A 27,632-nucleotide genomic window follows, 5' to 3' on the forward strand; every position below is an offset into this window, starting at 1 on the left:
GTCTTTAATTTTTTTCTATATTGTTTCTATTTTTAAAAAAACTTTTTCAAATAGAATATAACTTAAATCTGATTTTCTTTTTTAAAATACTTTAAATATATTTTAAATTTTTATATGTATTATTTTTAATAAAAAAATTAAAACTTTCTTCTAACAATAAGACCTGAAGGTAAAGTCTCCTGACAGCTACAGCTTGAAGAATAACCTTCAGCCTCATATTTCAGAAACAAACAGACAAAGCTGGTGTATCAAGGAACACTGTAGACACAGAATGTTAATTAGCCGATGTTAAGTTTTATAAAGTAGAGAAACTGATCTTTTAGATTAGCGAAACATACAACGAAGCACAATTCCATACATAGGAGCAGTGGGAGCTGAAAACATCTACTTAGATTTACTTTGCTGAGTGGCAGTAGTATGTTCTCGAAGGAGAAAGGAAATTCTTCACCACATCTTACTAGTTATGAAGCACCAGTTACTCCGCTCAAGTAGTCTTGGAGAAAATGAATTATACAACAGAAGTGAACATGGCTTACAGGACCTGGAAAGCGGAAACAGTCGAAATTCTACTAATGCATGAAAGCGAGTTACATATATATGATAAGTTTTTGGTTGACAAGAAGAAAAATAAATTACAGTGGAACTGGTTCACCAAAGCATTTAATTTTCATTTTTTTCTTGGACCCTTGCTGACATGGTTTGATGTAGTCATCATGGGCCCATGACCAAGTTCCCAGCAGTTGCATAATACATACTCGAAGGATTTATAGAAGTTGTCTTAATTGTAAATCCATCACCCCCGTCTCCAGACTCATAGATTCTTGGTTGTGAATTTCCATTTAAAGTGGATGCAGATGACGGGGTAGCTTGCACCACCCACCTATTACAGTCGATAGATTGTGCGTGATAATTTACCTGTTCTATTTCTAAAGACTGATGCTTTTCATTTGTGATGTTGTTTGCATATGGAATGATGCCCACACCAAGATCAAGACTGATCCTAGAACTCTCAATTTGGTTGAATGGGTGGGAGAAGGTTCTTGTACTGCAGTTCCTTATCATGCCAGGCATGGGCAGAGCTGCTGTCCTGCTGTGGGCACCTGCAGAACTTTCATCATTTGTGACAGTTGATACGGAAGACTCATGGCCAGTTGTCCTTGCAGCAGGTACATCATGATTGTGCTTTCCTTCGTAGGTCGTGATTACTGCCTTTGGATCATGTGATGCCCTCTCAACATGTTTCCTGACAGGGCAACCAGCATTTGTACACTTGTAGTAGCTCCTGCAAAAGGAAATTGGGTTTTAAATAGTAGATCATCCGCCAGCATGGCCGAGATAAACAACAAAGAACAGAACAGATTAAGAAAATTTTCAAAGACAAATTTCATGTAATCCAAGAAAATTCCAAAATTTTGCGAGTATTAAGAAGAAAACAGCATTTGATTTAAGAGAAGATACCTGCCTATAGAAGTTCCAACAACATATGTCAAGCACTTCTCTAGCTTCTCACTATGCACCTAATGATTCAAGTTCTACTTTACCTACTATTATCTCACAAAAACTAATCCAACAAGTCATCCAAGCTCTTCCTACTTCATTTCTTAATAAGACAAATCCCACAAATTTTTGAATTATAGATACAGGGTCTACTCATCACATAACAAGTAACTTAAAAATCTTGGAGCCTTTTATGCCCTATAACAAAGATGAATATTTACATCGTTAATGGACAAAGTCTTCCTATAACTCAAGTTAATTCATTACACAATAACACTTCCAAACTCACCAGTAAATCCTCTTAATAATGATCTGTGTTCCAGAATTTTCAGCTCACTTGATTTCTAACAATCAACTTTCAAAACAAATTATATCATCTTGTTTTTCTCTTTTGATTATCTTATACAAGAACTATGGAACAAAAGGTGACTGGAGAGACTATAAGATAGCAGAACTCCTTGTTGGACAACTTGGACTTTGGAGAAATGTTGCTCTCCCATTTATTTTCTTGCTACAACTGCTGAAATAAATTCTTAAAATAGACAATGCAGGTTTTGGGATCATCACCTTGGCCATCTAACTGCTAGAAATTTGAACTCGTTATTTTCTTTGATTGCTATGCAATTTGATTCAAAAACTCATATTGATAGTACCTATGAAAAATTATGCATTTACAAAATTTCATACCTTGCCTTTCATTAGAAGTGAGAAAGTTACTATATCTGCATTTGAACTTTATCTTTATTGATGTATGGGGCCAACTCTCTCTTGGCTCTTCGGCTAGTAAATTATACTATGTGCTATTTATTGATGATTGGTTAATATATTTTTGGATTTATGTCTTACACACAAATTTGAAAATCCAAGTTTTCATATACTTCGATGCAATGATTCAAAAGCAATTTATATGGAAATTCATCTAAACAAACTCACCAAGAGTCCTGCCAAATGAAAATCTTAGGTTTGATACTTTCTTGGCGCTAATCCAAAAATTATAACGGATACTTGCTCTCATAAACGTAGTATACACAATAGCTCATTTCTCTAGTAGATCTCCAAAATGATAAGTTTGTCGACACTCTTACGCTAATCAATACATCACACTGATAGGAAACTTTGTTAGACAATTTGGCAGAGATATTGGAGAATTTTAGCTGAATTGAAACTACATGGTCAATTTTAACTTAACTGTCGAGATGACCTGAGCAGATAATCTCAGACTGTCAACCTTTAAAGTTAGGTCGAGCTGCTAGGTTATCTAGAAGATGGTTGATTCTTCTCGTTGAGTTTGAGTCCTAGCCAAATCTGAGTGGAAAGTCAAGTCGGCTGAATACTCTGAGTGCTGAGTCAGGAAGCAGAGTCACCAATTCAGGATTTGAGTGCCCCTGAGGGGATGTCGAGTGGAAGTCGAATGGTCCCAAGCAGACGCCGAGCAAAATCTAAATGTTCCCGAGTGGATGTCGAGTATTCCCGAGTGGACGACGAGTCGGGAAGAAGTGTTCGGATCGTTGAGTCAAGAAATGAAGATGTCGAGGCTTGCTTTCAAGCAGTTTCCTTAAAACATATTTGCCCCACCTCCGACTGTGCTTTGAAATTTTCTCAAGTCGTTTGTTCCTAGGATACAGTGGCAAGCCGTGATCGCCACCAAGCATTGTTGGATCATGACAAACTAAGAGCGTACCTGATGGCTATCATGGATGAATCTACCAAGCAGGTTCACGACAAAGAGAAAAACTGGGGAACGAAGGTGGAAGGATTTACTTGAGCATTTACTTCGAGTTCTCTTTCTTTATTTGCTTTGCTAATGACCTCCTTATAAAGGAGCCTAGCCTTTGGCGGCAGTAAATGGTCAAATAAAGGTCATGCAATGTCATTACTCACCAACCATTACTGCTCATCGGTTTTAATATGATGAAATTAATCTCAATTAATTCATCTGTCTTACATTTGAGCAGTAAAAAAAAATAGCAAATTCCTCGGTCCGACATTCTTATGCGCAGGTTGTGCTCGCATACAAGTCAACTTGGTTCAGTGTAATCCAGGCCCTAGATTTGCACCCTCCTGCACACCTATGTATAAGAGAGAGTCTCTCCCCATGTATTTGTTCACATCATCAATGCATATGCAAGAATTTAAACCAATAAACATGCCAAGCGATTTCCAACGTGGGACTAAAGTCACATTCACAATAAAATCTCCTTCTTTTCCACCTATTTTCCATTCACAATTTTAACAATTCCCACATGAATGGAAACAGGGTATGTGATAGCATCCAGCATTAAGTCCAACACAGGACAGGTAGATTTTACCTTTTGAACCTCCCTTGTGAAGATCATTGCTTGTAGATGCGATGTCCTTGAACTATTTTATCATCTGTGTAAACATTGACATATCTCTCCCAGAACTCTCCTTGATACAACTCAGTTCTCATGAGTATATTTGTTTTTGGCCATAAACACGCCTGGTTCTCTAAAAAGTTATAAGAATTGTGCATTCAATTCTCTTTGAAATGACTCCACATCTTTCTTACATAAGTTATCTTTTAAGAGCATTATACATTACTCTACTAGATCATTAAAAGTCATGCGCTTTACCTCGATCCTTCACTGATCTATTGAGTCATTCCTCATAGTGAACAACTATCGATGCAGTTAGGTTATCCCTTTGAACCTAATTTTTGGGATCTCCGGTCTGCATAAGTTGAGTTTCCTTTGCACCAATATTTCTCATCAGCATCAAGCTCATCTCTCGCGATAAACTTATAACTAACTCTCGATTTAACTCTTTAGTTAGCAAATCTGCTAGGTTATCCTTTGACTTCACATAGTCAATGGTGATAACTCCTATAGAGAGTAGTTGACTAATGGTATTGTGCCTATGACGTATATGTCTAGACTTACCATTATACAAATGGCTCTGTGCTCGGCCAATTGCTTATTAACTATCGCAATATATGCAAATTACCGGTACAAGTTTCGGTAGGAACATCTTCTAAGAATTGTCGTAGTCATTTAGTCTCTTCACTATATTTGTCAAGAGCTACAAACTTAGATTCGTGGATCTGGTTATTACGGTTTACTTAAAAGATTTCCACGAAATGGTTGTAGCTTCCAGAATGAATACATATCCACTTATAGCTAGTCTTTTACGTCTGTAATCCAACTCGTATCGTTGTATCCTTTGATCACAACAGGATATCTTGTATAATGAAGTTCATATTTACGAGTATTTCTCAAGTACCTCAGTACTCTTGTTATTCCTTTCCAGTGCTCAACACCGGGATTACTTGTGTATCTACTCAGTTTACTTACTCCGTAAGGTAAGTCTAGTCGTGTACAATTCACCAGGTACATCAGACTTTTAATCACTCAAGAGTACTTTATCTGAGAGATACTTTCTCCTTGATTCTTCGAATGTTGACTCATATCTATCAGTGTTCGTGCTAATACAGTATCACCCTTGCTGAATTTCTCAAGAATCTTATCCATATAATATGATTGACTAAGAATTTTGATTCCTACAATCATATCAGTTAGGCTTGTGCCTTTCATATCAAATCTTGAGTGAATTTGATTATCTTATCATTACTCCCAATGATAAGTATGTCATCTACATATAGGCACAAGATAACATAGTCATTCTATGTGATTTTTATGCAGATATATTTATCACATTTATTGATTTTAAATTCACATTCCTTCATGACATTATCAAATTTTTCATATCACTGCTTTGGTGCTTATTTTAAGTCGTATAGCAACTTCACCAATCTACAAACCTTATTTTTCTGCCCTAGCATAGAAAACCCTTCAGGTTGCTTTATATAAATTTCCTCTTCTAAATCCCCATTTAGCAATGTTGTCTTTACATCCATCTGATGTATTTACAGATTTCATAGAGTGACGATAGCCAACAATACTCTAATGAAAGTTATTCTCAACACCAAAGAATACGTATCAAAGTAATCAAGATATTCTTGTTGTCGGTATCCTTTAATTACCAATATGACTTTGTATTTGTCAATCGTGTCATCTAATTTCATTTTCTTCTCGAAGATCCACTTGCAACCTAGTGGTTTACTTCCTTAGGGGCGATCCATAAGTTCTCAAGTATGATTTGCAAGATAGAGTATTTCTCATATGCAATTGTCCCTTTCCCGTGAGGTCCATCAAAAGAGCTTACTACTTATAAAAAACTTTGGGGCTCACTTTCCAATATGAAAGTGATAAAATCCGTTCCGTAGGATTTTTCCACCCAAGCTCTTTTACTTTGTCAGCTCAGCCTCAACTGATTTATCATCTTCTCCTTTCTCTTGTGTTTTATATGCCCGTTTTGAGAAACATGCTTCCTCTCAAACCTTACACGAAAACACATGCTTGAAGAACGATGCATTTCTATATTCTATTATCGAATTTTTATGTATATTCGGTATTTGTGACACATACATAAAAAATCGATACGCAGTGTTGTTATGCACATATCCAATAAATATGCAATCAACAATTTTTGGTCCTATCTTAAATCTTTTTGATAAGACACCAAAACTTTAACAAGTCATTCCTACATTCACAAATATTTGTCCGACGAATGTCATCCATTCCACAACACATAAAAGCTCTTATCTATTTTTTTTCGAGGTACCTTATTTAAAAGGTAATTAGCTATTAACACAGCTTTTCCCTTCATAAACTTTGGTAGTCTACAGCTTAAAAGAAGAGCATTCATCATCTCCTTTAGATTGTGATTCTTTCGCTCAACAAATCCATTTTGCTGAGAATATAAGGAGTTGTTGTTTCATGTTTAATCTCATGTTCAACACACAACTCAGCTAACGGTGATACATATTCACCGCCTCAGTCGTTTCAAACCAACTTAATCTTTTTATGAAGTTGGTTTTCAACCTCATTCTTATAGAGAACAAATTTCTCTATAACTTCATCCTTACTTTTGAAAAGATACACACAATAGTATTTTGTATTATCATCTATAAAAGTGATGAACTGGAAACAGCCTCTTGCAAAAAGCAGGGTAAGGCCGCGTACAATGGATCCTTCCCCGGGACCTAGGGGTGAGCATTCGGTTAATTCGGTCCATAAATTAACCGAATTAACCGAAAACTGATTTAATGTTGGCTAACTAAATCAAATCAAAGTTTTACTAAAATTGAATTAACCGAATTAGTTATTTCAGTTAACACCGAATTAACTAAATTTGTTTAAAATAACAATAAAAAAAATTTATACAAAATTAATATCAAATTAACCGAATTAACCGAAATAACCGAATGCTCACCCCTACCGGGACCCCACATAGCGGGAGCTTCGTGCACCGAGCTGCCTTTTTTTTTATCTATAAAAGTGATGAAGTGTTTATTCCCACCACGTGTTGGTGTACCTTTTAAGCCGCACATGTCGATGTGAATTAAGTCGAGTGATTCGTTACTTCTTTCAGCATGTTGAAAGGATGACTTTATCATTTTCGCTTCAACACAAATTTCACACTTGTATTTTGGGTCAATATGGAATGTTGGTATGCTTTACATATTAATTAATCTGCGTAACATATCGTAATTAACATGTCCCAGTCTATCATGCCACAAACACAAAGACTCAAGCACATAAATGGAAAAGTTTACAATTTTATTAACCTTAGGCATAATCGTCATTACATTGAGCTTAAATAACCCATCAGTTATGTAACCCTTTTCTAAAAAAATTCCTTTTTAAGACAGAACAATTTTGTCCGACTCAAAACAATGCAGAAGTCATGCTTGCTTAACAGTGATTTAGACACTACAGATTCTTCCGATTCTCTAAAACATACAACATATTGTTGAGAGTCAACTCCTTGCTCGAGGTCAGCTTCAGCACCACTTTTCCTTAGCCTATGATGTCCGAGGTTGCTTAGTTCCCCATGAACAATTTCTCTCCATCTTTGATTTCTTCAAAATTGTGAAGTAGCTCCTTGTTGCAATGTCGATCTATCATTATCGCGGGTTCGAACCCACTAGGTTCGGTTCGGAGACCACAACACAAGGTCGTCCATTTCTGGTCCCTCATTTAGGTTGGGCTCGTGCTTCTTCTTTGGCTATTTACACTCCGAAGATTTATGACCAACTCGGTCATAGTTAAAGCACTTCCTATAGAACTTTTTATTGATGTCTCCTCTGGATCTCATCTTTAAAGACTTGGGATTTTTCCACTTAGAGTTTTGACTGTGCTCGACCACGTTGGCTTTTACAGTAACCTGAGAAAACATCTTTCTCTCTGAACTCTTGTTGTCTTCTTCGATGCGAAGTCTAACAAGAAGTTCCTCCACATTCATTTAGTTTGAGGCAGCTTCTCAATAATTGTTGCCACCTAGAAGGTTTCACTCAGACCATACCTTCCTAGTGAATCTCGTGCAAGATCACCTGAAGCTTCTAGACTTGGCTGATCACCGTCTTGGAGGCAACCATCTTGTAGTCTAGGAATCGTCCCACAATGAATTTCTTAGTCTCACATCCTCTGTCTTATTCTTCTTGTCCAGAGACTCCCACAGCTCCTTAGCCGTGAGGATGTAGTTTTGTCATAGGTACTCAGAATGAGTTCATGCCTCTACTACACTAATGGTCTGAACATCAGCATCCTCAGTATGCTTGGGAGGGTATTTGGTCAAGAACCGAGTTAAATTGAGTGTGGTCAAGTAGAAGAACATCCTCTGTTGCCACCTCTTGAAGTTCAATCAAGTGAACTTCTCTGGCCTTTCCCTGTGGTTGATTGGAACATTTCCAATCGGACAAAGGGGGCCTTCACGCGTTGAGCTCGTTGCATCTCAACCATTTCCGTGGCCATTTCAACATAACAAAATCTATTTTAAGATTGTTGGATAATATGCTCGAGATATTGGGAAATTTTAGTTGAATTGAAACTACACGGTCAATTTCAACTTAATTATCGAGATGACCTTAACAGATAATCTCAGACTGTTGATTTTTAAAGTTAGGCCAAGCTGCTAGGTTGTCTGAAGATGGCTGCTTCTCGCCGAGTCCTAGTTCGAGTTCGAGTGGAAAATCGAGTTAGTCGAATGCTCTAAGTGCCGAGTCGAGAAGCAGAGTTGCCGAGTGGTAGCCAAATGGTTCCGAGTGGACACCGAGCAGAATCTGAGTGTTCCTGAGTGGACACCAAGTCGAAAAATTAAGATGTCGAGACTTGCTTTTAAAAAACAGATTCGCCCCACCTCCGATGCTTCGAGGTTTTCTCGGGTCGCCTATTTCTCAAGATATAACGGCAGACTGTGATTGCCACCAAGCACTAGTGGATCACAGCAAACTGAGGGAGCACCCGACTGCTATCACGGATGAATATGCCGAGTGGGTACATGGCAGAGAGAAAAACCTAGGAACGAAGGTGGAAGGAATTACTTGAGCGTCTACTCTGAGGTCTCTCTCTTTATTTACTCTGCTAATGACCTCCTTATAAACGAGCTTAGCTTTTGTGGCGGTGAATGGCTGAATAAAGGTCATTCAATATCATTACTCGCTAGCTATTACTACTCATCGGCTTCATTCCGATGAAATTAATCTCAATTAATTCATCCATTTTACATTTGAGCAATAGCAAAAAAAAAAAAGGTGGCAAAACATTGGTTCATTCTCTTGAGCAAATTTTGCCCCAACAAATCCAATATTCAACGTACGCGGGTCGTGCTCACACACGAGTCAACTTGGTTCAGTATAATCTAGGCCCTTAATTTGCATCTCCTTGTACACCCACGCGTGAGTGAAAATCTCTCCCCATGCATTTGTTCATATCATGAATGCATGTGAACAATTTAAACCAATAAACTTGCCGAAAGATTTCTAATGTGGGACTAAAGTCTCATTCATAATAAAATCTCCTTCTTCCTTTCCACCTCTTTTCCATTAACGTTTCTAACAACCTTACCATATTTATGATTTATGATCACAATCTACATTGTCATATAGTGAGAAGTTTAGTCTATCTCATGGTCATCATCTAGATATGGCTTATGGATATCAAGTTGTCAACTTGTCTCTAAACATTTTTGCATTACAGGACCCATGTATCACATTATTCGGTATCTTCAGTCTTCACTTTAACCATGGGACACTTAAAGACTATGCTAGAGTTGAGAGGTTTGGGTGACGTTGATTGTGTTGGAGCAAAGACATTCATCATTCTACTAAGGATTATTGTATCTTCTTGGGAGATCAATTTGACTATGCATGACTTGAGAGGTCTCAGTGATGTTGATTCCACAGGATGCAAAGATATTTATTGTTCTAGAAAGGATTATTGCATTTTCTTGAGAGATTAATTCGTATTTTACAAATCAAATAAACATATATATTATCTCCAAATCTTCAACTTAAGTAGAGCATTGTGCCATGTTATCCACATGCATTGAAATTGTTTAACTGCTATGATTATTGGCAGAATTTGGATTTTCTTTCTCAAATACGACATTTATATTGTGTTAGTGAAAGTGCAATAAAAAAATGTCAGTAAATCTAGTTTTCCAGGAAAAACAAAGTATATAGAAGTAAACTATAAATTTGTTTCAGAGCTATTTGAAAGAATAAATTCTCTTCACCATGTGCCATTCTGAGGTAGCTTGGAAAATTTTTCACCGGGTGGCACACTAAACCACAACATGATTTTTTCATGTGGAAACTGAGGATGATGCACCCTCAATTTGAGGGGAAGGTGAGATTGTATACAACTATGGGCAGCTATATAATCCCTTGATTGGGGATTTGATTACAGTTTGTTTTTGTTTCTTACCTTCCAAGGACCAGAGGATTCATACCTACATTAGAATCATTGTAAATTCTGTATAATTGGTTGCACTACAGCCCTAATATACAAGAAATATATGCCTCCCTATCTTATTCTTCTTTTCTAAACACAAAATTGAACAAGTTAATGAATTCCATGAAAATCTGTTAGCACCACCACAATAAATGTCTGATCGTGCTATTTTTATAATATTTGTTAGAATTTACTCATATACCAATTTTTTGATGTCACAATATGATGCATAAAAACAGCATACTAATGATTGAAACTTGAACCTCCAGACACATTTTTGAATAAAAAATAGCACCTGCTAATTTATAATAATGGATTTACTACAGAAGCCACATCATGTTAAACACATTGATTAATGATAATGTTATACCTCTAAACTCTTTTTGCGAATCATAAAGGATTTTGCAAATTAATCCTAAAACAGTTTTAGAATATGGCCAATTAATCCACGGCTATGAAAATTAATTCTGAAATCGTCTATGACCAATTAACTACATCAAGTCAATTAATCCCCTAATAAACCACTTGTATCCTCCCATATCAATTACAACTTTAATGGGAATGGGAAGGTGTATATAAAGGGGCGTGGTGTTTTTAGGTCCCTATGCCTAATAATTCTTCTAATAATACACTATCACTATCAGATTTGGATTTGTCAAGGTGTAGAAAATCCACAAAGATATCTTTGATTTTCTACAGCAAAAAGCAAAGAAATCAATGGTTGGAGGTATATTTCAATTAATATTGTGTATAATTTATAGATTATCTAACATTTGTTATTAGAGTTATTCTTAGCCTCTGCCTTGATATGTTTTGGTTGGATTTTTATTTATAAATTTTTGTAAGAAATCATACAGTAGTTAGAATAAAGGTTTCTTCAAAATCAGTCTTGAATTGAAGATACTTAAGAAACTCATTTAGTTTTGAAGAATATATATAATTTGAAATCTAAAAATGGAGATATCAATCATTTGTAACAAATATCTGTTAACGAAAATTGTGATTTGCAGACTTCAATTTCTTTAAAAAAAAAATGATGTAATTTTTTGATGGCTTAAATAATAAGAAATTGATTATTTAGTCCAGTAAAATTATGTATACAAGGTGATGGAATAAGTTGTAATTGATTTTGTGTTAATTTATAATTTCCATAATTTTCATGAACTAATTTAATGTCTTGTGATGTATATTATTTTCATGTTTAAAGAGTACAACATCTTTGACCATGTAAAATTATATATAATCTATTGGGATCACATATAGAATAAACATATTAATTTATAATTGATTATATGTAATACCATAAATGTTATCCCATAAGAATTTTTATTGCATTTATATGATTAATTAGAATGAATTATCAAATTATTTTTTTTAATTTACCAAAAGAAACTTAAGAAATTTAATATACTTTGACAGTTTTATCATTAAATTTAATGAATCTACCTTAATTAAAAATTTAACCCACAAATAATTTTTATTTCATTTGATTCATATTGTATGTTTTACATTGGTCTTTTGGAAAATAGCCTCAAATTTGGATAGTAAGCAAGTATATTTACTTAATAGAGTAATATAACCTCTTATTTACTTTGATTTCAAATGTTAAATTTCTGAGTTGGATGGTGATTATTGTCGAGTTTGGAGGGAGAGGATTCCCCTTCATTTAGGGTGATTGGATATTGATTATGCTATAAGGAAAATAAACCACCTACTATTACTGATATCAACATTTTTTATAAGATTAATCTTTATGAAAACGGGGAGCAATCAATTTACTTCAATGCGACATTCATAAAGATTATAAAGACTAAGATCTATGCTGTTATTTGTGGTTCAGTTAATTAGCATGACAGTGTTAAGAGTTTTGTTGAAAACTATTGATGAACAATTTGAGTCTTCAGACAAAGTATTGACCAATATGCTAATCATGAAATTCTCATCCATGAAACTTGTTAGTGTCCAAGGTGTGCATGAGCATATTACGGTATAAGGTGTCAGTTAGCACATTATGCAAATGAGGGATATTGCAACTCAATTTTTTAAAAAAAACAAGGTTGAGATGTGCAACTTTTTCGTTGTGCATTACATTTTAAAATCTCCTATGACACAGAGATTATTGGTCAATTAATAGACTTGTGACACTGTATGTTTAGGAGGGCAAATGGACCATGGAAGCAAGAAATAATTACATCAGACAACTCTAGGAAAGAATAAAATTTAAGTTCAATATAAAGGAAAAGACACCATGCCTACGCCTATAAAATCTTCTATTATGAAAGAATCATTTGTTTTTTATAAAAAAAAAGACAGATGAAAAAGCATTGTCAAAAATTTCAAAATTGGCTTGAGAAAGATAATCTCACTTAGTTTCTTTGTTATGAATCTAATATGGTTGACACTAGTCATAATGCATTCTATATTGATTTTGGTTCTACAATCCATGTTATAAATTCTCGACAAAATTTTGTAAACCTAGAGAAGGCAATGGGAAGTGAGCATTATATCTAATTAGAAAGGTGTCCACATGTGGAAGCAATAGAACATACACATTAACTTTTAGTGGCTTTGTATTGCATTTGGAAAAGACCTTTTATGTTCTAAATTTCTCAAGAAATTTGATTTTTGTATCTAAACTATTATTGGTTAGATACTCTATTAAAATTTGTAGATAGTAGTTTTAGTTTGTCCTATAAATTTGAACTTGGTAATGATGTATTGTCAAACAGTCTGTTTAGAATTCAGTTACAAAATGATGACACACATACTGCAATGTATATTCATAATAATATGGGCTTAAATGAAATATTATGAATGAAGCTTCTTCTATGTTATGGCATGACATTAGCAATTGGGCATATCTCCATGCAGAAAATTAAAAGAATAGTAATTGAAAGAGTACTTGATACTTTGGATTTTATTAATTTTGATGTTCGTGGACCAAAGTTTAAAATTTCGACCCGTGTTGAGGTTTCGATCCTGGACCGGAATGATATAGTTTCGGTACCGTATCGTATCGTACCGATATAGTTTCGGTATTTTTTAAATATAAAATATATTAATTAAAAAATAAAATATTTAACATAAATATTTAAAAAATAAACAAAATAAACAATATAAAAAATAATCTTTAAAAAAAGGAAAAGATGTGAAAATAGATAATAAATAAATAAATATTTTATGAGGGTTTAATAAAGCTTATTTAGATTATCTCCATCATAATTAGGAGATGATTAAAATAATTAACCTAAGTTTAATTAAAAAAAATCTGAAATCCGATACCACTCGTGAGCTCACGCTACTTTGGCGCTGTCGCGAGGTTGTGCGACCCCACAGCCATGGTCGCGGGGATCGCGTGGCTCCTCTAGCACAACCACGGTGTGTTAGTTAGAGCCCTAGAGTCAATCATTTGATGATTGTTGTATGGACTCATTGTATCATATTCCTATGTATATAAAGGTATTTGTTATGGTTATTATACTTACTTGTATTGGTGCCAAATAACTAAGTATAATAGCGTCCTTGAGTAGAAGGTTCTTACCTATATCAATCGATTGGTTGAATCGATAGTGAGATGATATAGGGAACACTACTCTTAATCATTCCTAGTCAAGTATTAACATTCAGGGATAATGTTAATGCGACGAAACTAGCATGTAGGTCAACTCGATGACTTGATCTCACAAGTCATGGATATAGAGATATCAAGTTGACACATGGGTATGCATTGAAGAATGTATACTGAATGACCCGCTATGAGAAAGTATTATGGATCGTTATATGAGTGTCATATACTTTCTCATGTGGCTATTAATATGACTATTAGTCCTTGGACCTGAAGTCACCATGGTTCCCTACATAAGGAGTTACATACTTTGGTTTCGTCAAACGTCACCCGTAACTGGGTGGACTATAAAGGCGATTACTGGGTATGTAACAAATTATGCGGAGAGATGTGAGTGATGTAGATGGGATTTATCCCTCCTATATAACGGGAGTGACATCGTTATTCTTGATAGAGTAAGACCACTAAGTGCATGGTCATGCCCAAATGAGTCAATATGAGATATTGAACTCATTTGATTAGAGTGAGTCTACTTGGAGTTCAAGATTTAGATTGATCAGAGGATGACACGGTCTATGCCTCACATTGATCAATCTAGATGTCAAGGATAGAAGGACATTTGTCATATATTGTGAAGGGTCACAATTAGTAGTCACAAAGGTGATGTTGGATCTCAACATTCTTGTAACTTGGGTAGCAATGATGTATTGCTAGATGTCGCTCATTGTTTATATTTCTAAATAAGATTTAGAAACATTGCCAACGTTACAAGAACCTATTGGGTTACACACAAAGAACGAGTGGATGGAGATTATGTTCATATGATGAACCAATTGGATTAGGTTCATATGAACCAAAATTGGATTAAGAGTAATCCGAATTAGACTTATTGGGTTATACTCAATTGGATTCAATTGTTGAATAAGTCTAATTTAGAGTTGATTCATTGAGTCAATTTATATTAATGAATTATGATTCATTAAATTGAAATTGACTTGAATCAAAGATTGGATTTAACTCAACAAGGAAGATGTGTGGTCAAGTTTGACTTGACCAAATGGGAAGTTGAAACATCAAGTTTGACTTGACTAAATGTCACTTCATGAAGGATGACTCATCCTACATGGCATGGCCAACAAATACATTCTTGCCACATCATCTCCACATCATCAAGGGAGAGCAAGAGGCATGGAATGTCCATGTGTGGCCGGCCATATGAATGCAAGATTCATTGACATTGAATGTAATTTATTGGCATTCCATGTGTGGCCGGCCATATGAATGCAAGATTCATTAACATTGAATGTAATTTATTGATATTCCATGTGTGGCCGACCAAATGAATATGAGATTCATTGGCATTGATTTGGTGAGTTGTTGTCTTCTTCCTCCTTAGCTCCTTCTTGTTCTCATTCTCCTCTTGGCCGAGAGTTCCAAGCAAGAAGGGTGAAGGTGAGTGAGCTTAATCCAAGAAGAAAGGGTAAGTGAAAGTCACATAGAGAGTTTAGAGACGTGTATCAGAATCCTCTTCTTCTTTTTCTCTCATTTCTTCTTCCAATCCCATCCGAGAGCCCTTGGGAGTGCTAGCACACTTGTGGTGCTCTCTTCTCCATCTAGAGTGGTTTGAGAATCACTTCTTGTTCGTGTGGATACTACTAGAGGTGTGCACATTTGAACACACTCGAGATCCGACAACATTTGGACGAGCGAGATTTGCGAAGGGCTTCGCATCAAAGGTATACCTCTCTTTTAAGTAGATCTAGGATTAGAGAAAACACGTACATGAAAAATTTAATCTTCGCACGGATCCGGTGGCATGGGACTTCGGGGTTTCCACAACGCAAAAAGCGATTTTTGCGGCTCGAAAGTCCCAACACGGTGGTCATGTGACATCTCTGTAGCGGCCGTAGGGTCACACAACGCCTCCGTGGCGGCAGCGAAAGGGTTATGCCACCCCTGCTGTTGTTGCGGGGTTGAGCGACCCCTCCGCTGCGGCCACGGGGTCGCGCAACACGTCGTAGCTGTTGTGGGTCTGGTGCCGAGGTCGTGCCGAGGCTGGTCGTCGAGCGGAACGAGATGTTTCGTCCGTTTCGATTTCTCGGCATGACACTTTAAACCATATCGTGGACTACATAAAAGTAAAGTAGTCCAACATATTAAAGAAAGGTGTCAACTGTCAAGTGCAACTCAAAATATTAGAAATCATAGATAGATACATACAAATATTTGTAGTAAAAAAATATATTTATATAGTAAAACAATAATGATCATTCACAATATATGTATCCATACTTGCTTCGTAATAAGAGTAATCAAAGTATTTAAGGTTGAAGTAGAGAAACAATGTACTAATCAAATTAAGATTGTCAAGTTATGTAGAGGTGTTAAGTGTTATGATAAATGCACTAAAGTTGGACAGTCCTTTTGCTAGGTTTCTTGAAGGGTAATGAATTGTTGTGCAACACTTCTTCTGATTCTCCTTACCAGAATGGTGTAGTATAAAGAAGAAATCGAATATTACTAGACATGATGCAATGCATGCTTAGTAGCTCCAAACTTTTTAAGTCATTGTGGACTAAAGCACTTAAAACAACAATATATATATTGAATTGAGTTCCAATCAAAGTTGTGTCAAAAACACCATTTGAGTTATAGAAAGGTTGAAAATTAAGCTTGTGGCATATATGTGTTTGGAGATATTTGTTTGAAGTAAGCTTATAATCCACAAGAAAGGAACTTAGACTCAAGGACTATTAGTGGGTATTTCGTTGGATATGCCGAAAAGTAGGGATAAGGGAAATAGATATTATTATCCATCTCATATCATGAAGTTTGTGGACTCAAAAAATGCAAAGTTTCTTGAAATAGCTTTGATTAGTGGAAGTGATCCCGAGAGATCATTCAAATGTTTCATCTCTTATATCAAGTGATGAATATTGTGATACATAAGATGCCTAGAGTTCAAAAACATGTCGAACAACCAACTATTGAAAGTTCACAAGTAGTTAATCATAATGCAATAGATCTTGAGGTTAACAAATTCTAGTTGAACAACATGATCCTATTTTACAAGAAAATATTGATTCAATATTGAAAAGTCTACTAGAATGAATAGATCAATGATTCTTAATGACTATAATATGTCTCTATAATTGTTTGATTATAATATTGAAGCTCAAAACGATGCTGAAACATCTTTACAAGCCATGAGTTGTAAGAAGTGTCCCATAGTATTATGCCATGAAAGAGAATATGAATTCTATAAAATATAATGGAGTCTAGGATCTTGTTGAGTTGCTCAATGGTGTAAAAGCCATTGGATGTAGGTGGGTCTTTAAGACAAAGGACTCATCAAGCAGCATTGAGAGATATAAAACTAAATTTGTTGCTAAAGGATTGAGTTAAAAGGAGCGAATTGATTATAGAGAGATCTTTTCTCTTATATTGAAAAATATTCATTTGTGTGATTATGACATTAGTTGTCCATTTTAATTTGAAATTACATCAAAATGATGTGAAAATAGAATTTCTAAATGGTGATTTAGAGGAGATGGTTTATATGAAACAACCACCAAAAGGATTCTCCTCTAGTAATGGTGAGCATTTAGTTTGCAAAATAAATAAATCTATATGCGGACTGAAACAAGCTTCTTGACAGTGGTATCTAAAATTTCATGATGTCATCTCTTCATTTAGTTTTTTAGAGAATATTATGGATTAATGAATATACTAGAAGGTTAGTTGGAGCATATATTTCTTTGTGTTATTGTAGATGATATTTTAATTGCAACTGATGACAAAAGATTGTTATATGAGGTGAAATAATCTCTCTAAGAATTTTGATGTAACGGATATGAGTGAGGCATTTTATGTTATAGGCAAAAAGATCCATAGGGATAAATCTAAATATATTTTGGGTTTGTCACAAAAGACCTATATCAATAAAATTTTAAAGAGATTTTGAATGAATAATTATTTTACCAAGCATAACACCTATTGTAAAGGGTGACAAATTCAATTTAGATCAATACACAAAGAATGAACTCAAAAGAGAACAATTGAAAAATATTCAATATCCTTCATCCATTGGGAACTTTATGTATGCTTAAATCTGAACAAGAGCTAAATTGCATTTGCTATGGAATTGTTGAGAAGATATCAAAGTAATTATTGACTATTAGAGGGAGGTAAAGAAAATAATGAGATTCCTCCAAGGAACAAAAACTTACATGCTTATGTTTAAATGAACTACTAAATTGAAAATGTTGGATATTCAAATTTAGACTTTGCCAGATGTGTTGATTCACATAAATCAACATCTAGTTACGTATTTATGTTCCATATCTAGAAAGTGTGGAAAGCATACAATAGTTGATACTTCCATTATGGAGGCCGAGTTTGTCTCTTATTTTGAAGCTACTTCTCATGGTGTGCAGTTAAAGAGTTTAATGTTTAAGTTTAAAATTGTAGATTCTATTTCTACGCCGTTAAGAATGTTTTGTGATAATTAAGTTATTGCATTTATGGCTAAAAACAATAAGAGTGGTAGTCAAAATAAACATGTCGACATATTTAGCCATAAGAGAACGTGTTAAGGAAAAAAATGGTCATTGAACAACAATTGATGATAGTTAATCTCTTAAATAAAGGCATGCATGCAAAAGTTTTTAAGGATCATGTGGTTCAAATAAGAGTTGGTTCTATAATGTAATTTGATTTTAAGTACAATTGTTGTATTATTGAAACTCTTATTTAGTTTTTATTTTTTTATATGTAAAATATACATTTACTCATTCATGACTGGTATATTCCTATTAATGTTGTGTATAATTTTTAGATTGTCTAACAAATCATTATTTCTCTCTGTTAGCATTTAGTGTATACAGACATACAGTCCATCTCCTTTATGCAGAAGCTTAGCAAAGATAATGTTCAGACATATATGAGCAATTTTTTTCGCATGGAAGCAGAAGGTAGACAGTCCCAAACTTCCAGTGCCCAAGACAAAATATTTACACAATTTTTTTAAACAAAAAAAATATCGCCTTGACAAGGAGGAGAACAATGGGTATTGAATGCAACACGAGTAACTTAGTCAAAAGGAATAAATAAAACAAAAGCCTTCATGAATTTTCCTTGCAAGGCAGCAAGTAAATATCTATTAACTGAATTAGAAATAAGAACTTACAGGGAAAAGGTAAGGACATGGACCGACCTTATCATACAATCATACTGGTATATTATATACCGGTGCATCAGTTTAGTGACCATCCAGTGGTAACATATAAAACATATATGTAGTGTCTCCTATGCATGTATGAAGACAACCATACTAATAATAAACCATATATAACTGTGGAGCCATCTAAACATTGATTACAACCATGGTCTTCCTCAAATATCTTTCTTTATCATTAGTAGCCAAGAAAAAAAGCTAAAAGAATATATAACATAACAAAATATTATGAGGAATAATAATACTTAGGTAAAATCATAAATGAATCTCATTATGAACAGGAAGAAAAATCCTGACACGGGCAAAATAGAAGTAATCAATAGTTTGAGCTTGAAAGGAGCAATGTTTACTAAAATCAAAACTTACCTTGGATTAGGATTCCCCTTAACTACTTTCTGCCCATACTTCCGCCATCGATATCCATCATCCAGGATATCAACTTCACTTATAGTTTGTACTACAACACGTGGCTCATGGTTCACTTTGCCAATTAAAGCAGCATCAGCATTAGCAATTTCCATTTTCCTGCTTATGGTCATAGCAATGTCAAATGAATATTTCATACAGTTGCTATCAACAACTAAAGAGGTAACCTGCGCTTGTACTCGGGATCATCATCTCCAACTATCTCATCGCAATTATTAGATTGCCCACTGCCATTTGCAGCATCAACTTCACTGATCAAGACTGGAGACATCTCAGTATCATTGTTCGGATCAATTGGTTGCACAAAGTGGCAAGGCACATTTTCTGACTTGTCTGCAAATTGTAGGCTCCATGGTGAAGGAATAAACTAGAGTTTTGACAAAATAAGATATGATTCACTCACAAAATACCTTCGGCTCTCATCAAAGAAGAAAAGTTAGTGGAGTTTTCTTCATCTTGGTTGGACATAATAGTAGTAGTTGAGGTACGGCGATTAGTCTGAGGTCTAGGATGATCATGTTGACCTTTATAAATTACTTCAGTAATTTGTCCATCATGGGAACGTTCTATCTGTTTCTTCATCTGGCAATTAGGATGGGTGCATTTGTAATAGCTCCGAGGATATTCACTACCTTTAACATGTTTCTGCCCATACTTCCTCCAGTTATAACCATCTTCTGCAGATTTTTCAAGTATAGGTTCATTGCTATCTGACTGTAACATCTCTGCACTTTGCTCTGAACATTTTGTCAGTTTTACCTCACTGAAATCAGTTTTAGCTATAGGGAAAGATGATAATTTGGATCCTTCAACAGATGAAGTTGGAGCTGAAACCAATTCTTTTTTGGAGAGGACACTGGCCTGACCTAGAGGTTGACTAGAAATCTGCATATGTGGCACATGCACTCATTGGATTAAGCTAACGGCCTTCAGAATAAATGGCATGGCAAGTAACTCATAAAACTAATTAATTATCATAATAAGTCTAAGTTCACAGTAATTAAACAAAGAAACAGAAAGTAAAGGAAAAGTTTACCATATTATGATCCAGTTGGATGAGAGAAATTGGTAAGTTATATAATTTAGATGGAAGGCTGCTAAGTAATGTAGATGTAATATTCATTTTCTCACTAATAAATTCACTAAAGTTGGGATTGGGAGGGCAGGGCAGTAAAGCTCGGTAATCCCATCCTCTTTGAACTGCTTTAATTTTTTTTTTCTTTTATCTTTTTAACTAGTGGTAAACTAAAATTAGCTGTAATGATGATGAATAGCATGTCACTGAAATTCTTAATAATTAAAATAATTTCTCTTCCACATTATGTCTGCATTAGTAATCCAAAATTTGAATTGCTTCCTTAACCACCACATAGTTTATATTGAAATTTCAAATTTACAACTACAACAAGCATGTTGCCCTAGTATTCAGAGTCAAATGGATATAACTCATCATTGAGCTACATGTATGAAATACTCACAATACCTCATTCGGTTTGTTTTTGCATCATTTTTCACTCATAACTTCAACTCTTACCACTTAACAGGGGAGTCTATGAACATTCGTAAACCATCTAACTTTTTTTATCTCATTGTATCGTTAGATAGAATTACCAGTATACTCTTTTAGGAGGCATAGGACTGTGAGTTGTTCATCTTCTTGTGTCATGCAGATTCTTGCAGCCATGTATCCATCCTAGCAATTCCATATTTGTTTATACAAGGGATTTTCATCCCTTTTCCATGTTTCATTTTCAATTTTCAGCCTTGTTGATTTTGCCTATACAAAAACATTTGAAGTTTGGTTCTTTCAACTAGAGCTTCCTGTGACAAATTAATATCAAAACTTAGATTCACAACTATGGTCTAGAGCTTAAATTTTGAAATAATTGGGAATTGAAAATGCCGAGTTGGTAGATTGGGGATGACTCTGGAAACAAAAGATGACACGATAATGATTTCCATGTTGTCAACCAATAAGAGCCTTCATGGATTCTACTTACTCGTTAAAAGTAACATTTTGTTTATTTCTTCTAGTAACCTCATGCATTGTTCTCAAGATTCTCACAATTAGAATATTAACATTTTGTATGCGTTTTTTTTTACCATTGCATAGAGTAACCTAAAACATGGCTAATCATTCTTAGTATTATAAGTTTTCATTTATGTAAAGGAGCACATTTCAATTGGCTTTATTTCCCTCTTAATTTAACCGCTCAAAGTAATCTCATGAATGAAAACTTTGTAAATTCCAGGTAGGTGCATGCCCTCGGGGAAAGATGGTCGACTATAAATTGACCCCGTGATTTACCTCCCTTCACATGACTGGGGACAGACTGTGAGGGGCTTGTCTGGGGTGAGTGTAATTACCTTTTGCTACAAAAGTGAATAAAAATTTTATGGTCCCCATGGGGTGCCCAGTTGACTAGAATGTGACAGTTTTGCTATAATGGGATAAGGGGTCAATTCTGGCGGGCGCATGTCTTTGGAGAAAGAACTCCTCCTGCCCGTTAGCCACTGTCATAAGTTGATCCCGTGATTTACTTCCCTTCACATAACCTGATGACGGATTGTGAGAGGTGCTTGGAGAGAGCGTAATTACTTTTTGCTACAAAAGTGAATGAAAACTTTGAAATCTCTCTTTATTGCTGAATAATAGATCCTGTACATCTAAGACTCTTTTAGATTTTATGTCCTCAAAACAAATCTTGGTGATTTTTTTTTTTATTTATACAAATTTCATTCTACTTAGTTTATAGTTTTGAAGCTTGTTTCTCCAGTTCAACTACAAATTTTCCATTCAGATATGGGAGCTTAATTTTAAGAACATTAAACCGTTTCAAACTAATTTGTAAGGTTTCTGATCATCCTGTGGCAAGACTAATAATTGCACATAGTACAAAAAAAATGTATAAAAATAAACTAGTTGATGCATGAAATAAGATTTCTTCCCTAAATAAAGAGCAAAATTCCAGCAATCAGCATGAAATTAATAAATATGAGAAGGTGAAGCATTTACAGTGTCCTTAACAATTAAGATCAATTGTTGTGGTTCATACATCTCTAAATAAGAACTAATTATTTATAATAAAATTTTAGCAAATGATTATTTGACTAAAGAAAAGGAGGGCTCATTAGTATTTTCTTTCTACTAGTGCCTGAAATTTTCACAGACTTACTTTTTCAACTATTACAATTTTAAATAACATGTGTATTCACACACATAAATGTATATTCTTATACATACATCATGCATATATTAATCCCATCCCCAAACATAGTACCTAGCATGTGTATTCACACACATAAATGTATGTGTTTATACATACACCAACACCATGCACATATTAATCCCCAAACATAGTACCTTTGATAATTATGAAATAAAAATTGAGAATTATATCATTGATAGTCAGAATCTTTCATTAAGATCACACATTAATATAGATGTGTACAAATTCACCAAAAGTCATCTATCTCAATGTACATATGTAGATCTAAGAGATCTATCTCACACAAAAGAAAATGGAAATTACCAAAGGCCGCAAAGAGGATAAGCCAGGACTATAAGATACTTTGGCATGGGATCTAAACTCAGAATCTCCAGCATTCCCTTCATCACCGGAACTGAGATTCAAAATACCTACAGTAGAGGCTGACATGCCTGAAGTAACAGTTTTACCAACAATAGAGGGCATATTGAGCGTTCCAGTAGTTGGAGAAGGTTCAGCCTGAAAACAGGAATGCCAAAAGCAGACAACCAATTAACCTATTTTATATTATTAAACCAAAAAATGATTTAATAGAGAAATGCAAAAGAAAGAAGCTTTATGAATCCACAAGTAGTTTGTTCCAACTTCTAACTGTGTTTTCTTTTGATAGAACCTGTGTAATTGCAGCCATAAACTCTTTAAATCTATAGGATTTCAAGATTTCCAATGAAACTACTAAAATTCAAGCAATTATATTCAATTCATGAAGACAAAAGTTGCCATGTATAATTCAATTCAATTCAATGCAATTATATTCAATTCAATTCATTATATTCCAATGAAACTAGTTCTTCAAACTCAATCTAAAAGCTCATATATAATAGATCTCAATAATATTTTAAAAAATGAAAGGTCACCTAAAAATTATAGCCAGCCAAAAGAAGTTTTGAGATTAAGAAAGTGACAATCACCCGTACATCTGTTTTAGTCTGGACAAACTTTATTCTATCCAATATGAAGCAAGCAAAAAATTTGTATCCATAAAGAACCAGCCAATAAAATGCACCAAAACAATAACAGTACAGACTCATCTTATTCCATTTCGAAACTTCTCAGTGAGCTTACCTGTATTACTGGTTTCTCCAGCCAAATTATTCTTTTTAAAAATATTCTTCCTTCTAACAAGCACACACAATGCCCATTAATGCTTTCCAATTGAATCATATTAGGAAGTAGAAACGAGAAGCCACAAAAGATTGGTTCTAAAGCCACTAGTCTATCAGGAAGGTTCAATGTGGAGGTATTCGACAGTGAGACATTCCCAATGAAGCTCAACTGTGAACCAAGTACTTTGATATGATTACGTGTCATACACCATCATAAAGGTGAAGAAACAGCATGTAATGGAGTGAGAATAAGAATCAATTTAGAAATATGGATAATGTGACTCCACCAAACATTGCCACTTTATCAGGAAGGCACAATGTGGAGGTAATTAGCAGTAAGAGATACCAATCAAGCTAAACCACAGACCAAGTACTATGACATGATTATATGTGTCATACACAAGCATAGAGGTGAAGAGACAGAATGGAATGAAGTGAGAATAAGAATCAATTTAGAATACTGGATGATGGTGATTCCACCACACGTTGCTTTCTACGTAAATTCTTTCATAAAGGAAAAAAAAAAACAGCAGTCTCGCAAGTCACAAAAGAAAATAACGCATATATCTCAGTTAATGCTGACAGTGAGTCACTGGATGGAGCCAATTTAAAAGGTAAAATATTCTCATTTCACTTATGTCGTTTCATGAGTGGAGAATTTTTCGATGATTAATGTAAATTTGTCTTTCAGGCCCTCGTTTTAGACTATTTCAAGCTCATTAACAGGCAAATGTGTCTTCTTGCCAAACAAAAGTCTCAAAATACTGATATTGGAACCTCCAATCATCGAAACTAACGAAATGACACGAAATTCAGACAATAAAGCGGAAAATAGATGGAAAGACCGTTAAGAATATCGCACCTTCATGTCGGTGAGGAAAACAGGGGATTCGAGCAGGGCGGAGGGACTAAATCCGGGGGGGATCGTAAGGCACGGAGAACGAGCGATCGGGAGCCGAGCCGGAGGCATCGACTTGTACCTCGCTCCTATTGCTCCTGCAAACTGAGACACTCCAGGATCCGGCTTCCCCATATTCCCAGCCCTCCCCTCCCGCGTCCTGTCATCGTTGTCATGGTTACCGGCGCCAGAACCCTCGGAAAGAAGTTCGGCGGCCGGAGAACCGCCCTTGGCCTCTCCGCAGCAGAGATCTACCCCGACGAGCTCAGGATTACCCTCCATTTCCAGATCCGATTCGCGCGACAGGGACGATTGTGGAAGTAGAGATCACTCCGAGCAAGCGAGTGAACCCGAAAGAAAGGGGGCGTGTCGTGAATTTTGTGGAGTCGCATGGGCAACTTGGGTATTAGGTAGCTTGTTGGAGATCGTTTGTAGTACGATGACGCAGTTGACTCGTAAGAGCTTAATAATTGTCAATTTTGTGTGGACCATAATGTCACCATCTCGACATGCCACGCTTCGCAACAATCGGTCCTCAATCCACAAAATAACGTTAATGCCCCGGCTCTGGTACGCAGAGATGATCACGAGACACACGTGATATGTAGGGTAAATTTACCCTTCAAAGTTTTAATAATATACTAAAAACAGAGTTTGCAGTTTGGGTCGGCACCTGGATCTATTACGGCCCAGCATCTTTTTGAAAGCCCAACGAGAGAGCTCATTTGTTGTCCGACTGTGATCTCGTGGGTTGTTCATGAGCTTTTGTCGGTTGCTTGGCCATGAGTTTGCCACTGGTTGAAAGATCGTCGGCTATGACAAAATGTCCATTTTTATCTAATATTTTTTATATAATTAAATCTGGTCATTAGGAGTAAATTGAGCATTACCCTCTAATCCACTCAATTTGACTATAGCTATTTCAAAAGTTTGTTAAGCTTCTTCTTGTGAAGAAATGTTATGATTTGTTTCTACTTAAATGGTGATTTCATTAACCATTAGTACTGAGCGTTGTTTAATTTATCAACTATTAGCGCACTTCTAAACTCCAAATAATTCGATCTAAATGTCTTGAATCACGACGATGAGCTTTCAAGTGGCAGCTATCCTGTACCCATCTTAAAAAAATTGATTTAAATTTTATTTTACTTAATATTATAAGCTAATTCTTAAATTCTAAAGACAAAAATTTATTAATATAACCAAGCTTAAAAAAAAAAAAAAAAAAAAAATTTGGACAGCTATGAGAGGCGCTCACCACTGCCATTCATAGCTACTGTCCAGGCTATATATATATATATATGTATATGTATATATATATATATATATATAAAATATCTTGCACATTCTTAGGTGAGTGATCTTGGACGATATTCGATGTGGACGATTTAACACAGCGTTATGGTAAATCTCATCTCTTTCCTCTCTCATCTGCATGTAATAAAATGTAGCGTTATGACAAATCTCATTTCTTTTCTTTCTCATATAGATACAATAAAATAAAATTCTCTCTTTCTCTCTTCTTTGATTGCACAGAACAATTGATATTGAGTTTTAAAAATCAACACAACTTAAATACAACAACCATCGCTGTGTATTGTTTTTTACTCTAGCACCAAGGTGGTACTGGTTTTTAATACATCAACCACTATTGTGGTGTTGTTTTTAAAAAATGACACCACCTTAGTTCTGTTTTAAAAAAATAGCACCAACTTGGTGCTAATTTTTAAATACCAGTACCACAACTTAAATACACCAGCCATAATTATTGTGTTATTTTTTTAAAAAAAACACCGTAGTACCTTGGTGTTGATTTTTAAATATCAGCAATGATGCATAGAGAGCACACCATAGCGATGACGAGTGTATTTAAGATGTGGTGTGATGGTTTTTGAAAAATAACACCACAACGACGGTTGGCGTATTTAAGCTGTAGTGTTGATTTTTAAAAACTAACACCATAGTGCCGTTGCATTCAATTAAAGGAGAGAAGAGAGAAATTTTTTTTATTGCATGCAGATGAGAGAGGAAAGAGATGAGATTTCTCATAATACCGCGTTTTGTTACATGCATCTAAGAGAGAAAAGAGATGAGATTTGTCACAATGCCACATTAGATTTCTCACGTCAGATGTCGCCAACGGTCGCTCACCTGGAGTGCAAAATAACATATAGTATATTTATATATATATATAACAAAATACCAAGGTATTGCTGATAAAAAAAAACAACAACTCAGTGATGACTGATGTAATTAAGTTGTAGGTTATGGTTTTGAAAATTAGCACTATAGTGATTGTTGCATACAATCAAAGGAGAGAGAATAGAGAATTTTATTTTTGATATGGTGAATAAGGTGAGACCTCCAAAGTTAGGTTCAATGTCAAGAAAGTCCGCTGATGTGGCGGTCAAAATCAAAAAGGGGTTAACTTTTGGGTTGTATCGACGTTATGCTGAAATAAGTCCAGTGTCACCACTGAGTGCTCTGTCCAATCGAACACGCTAGGCACATTGCTCGGCTTAGACCAAACTCTATATTCAAGTATAGCGTCCGAGTGAAAAATGAACCCCCAGCATAAAGTCCGACCGGACATCTTGTATGGGCAGATGCCAAATCTCCAACATAAACCCAGTCAAACTTAGCTCAGATCGGACCTACAGAACTCAACTCCCCACTTCACAGAGGCAGGACTCTCAATCTACAGTTGATTTTCCCAAGCGTCGGTCGGACTTACCAGGTCATACTCCCTACTTGAATGTAAGATTCTCATCGTAAACCCAGTCGGCCCTAGCGTAGGTCGGACATCCAAGGATTAGTTCTCC

The 27,632-nt window shown here is 35.2% G+C and overlaps 1 protein-coding gene across 1 annotated transcript; it reads right to left on the reverse strand.

Moving 5' to 3' along the window:
• Positions 1–542: 542 nt before the first annotated feature.
• LOC122026939 (WRKY transcription factor SUSIBA2-like) lies at positions 543–25,212 on the reverse strand. The gene is made up of 6 exons (XM_042585697.1): positions 24,775–25,212; positions 23,071–23,265; positions 19,948–20,422; positions 19,705–19,870; positions 19,478–19,636; positions 543–1,282 (listed from the first exon to the last, which is right to left on the reverse strand). The coding sequence occupies exons 1-6, from the start codon at positions 25,090–25,092 to the stop codon at positions 712–714; spliced, it is 1,884 nt and encodes a 627-aa protein (XP_042441631.1). The 5' UTR covers positions 25,093–25,212; the 3' UTR covers positions 543–711.
• Between the last annotated feature and the right edge of the window lie 2,420 nt (positions 25,213–27,632).

Source organism: Zingiber officinale, chromosome 10A (assembly GCF_018446385.1).
Source record: "Zingiber officinale cultivar Zhangliang chromosome 10A, Zo_v1.1, whole genome shotgun sequence".
Taxonomy (NCBI): Eukaryota; Viridiplantae; Streptophyta; class Magnoliopsida; order Zingiberales; family Zingiberaceae; genus Zingiber; species Zingiber officinale.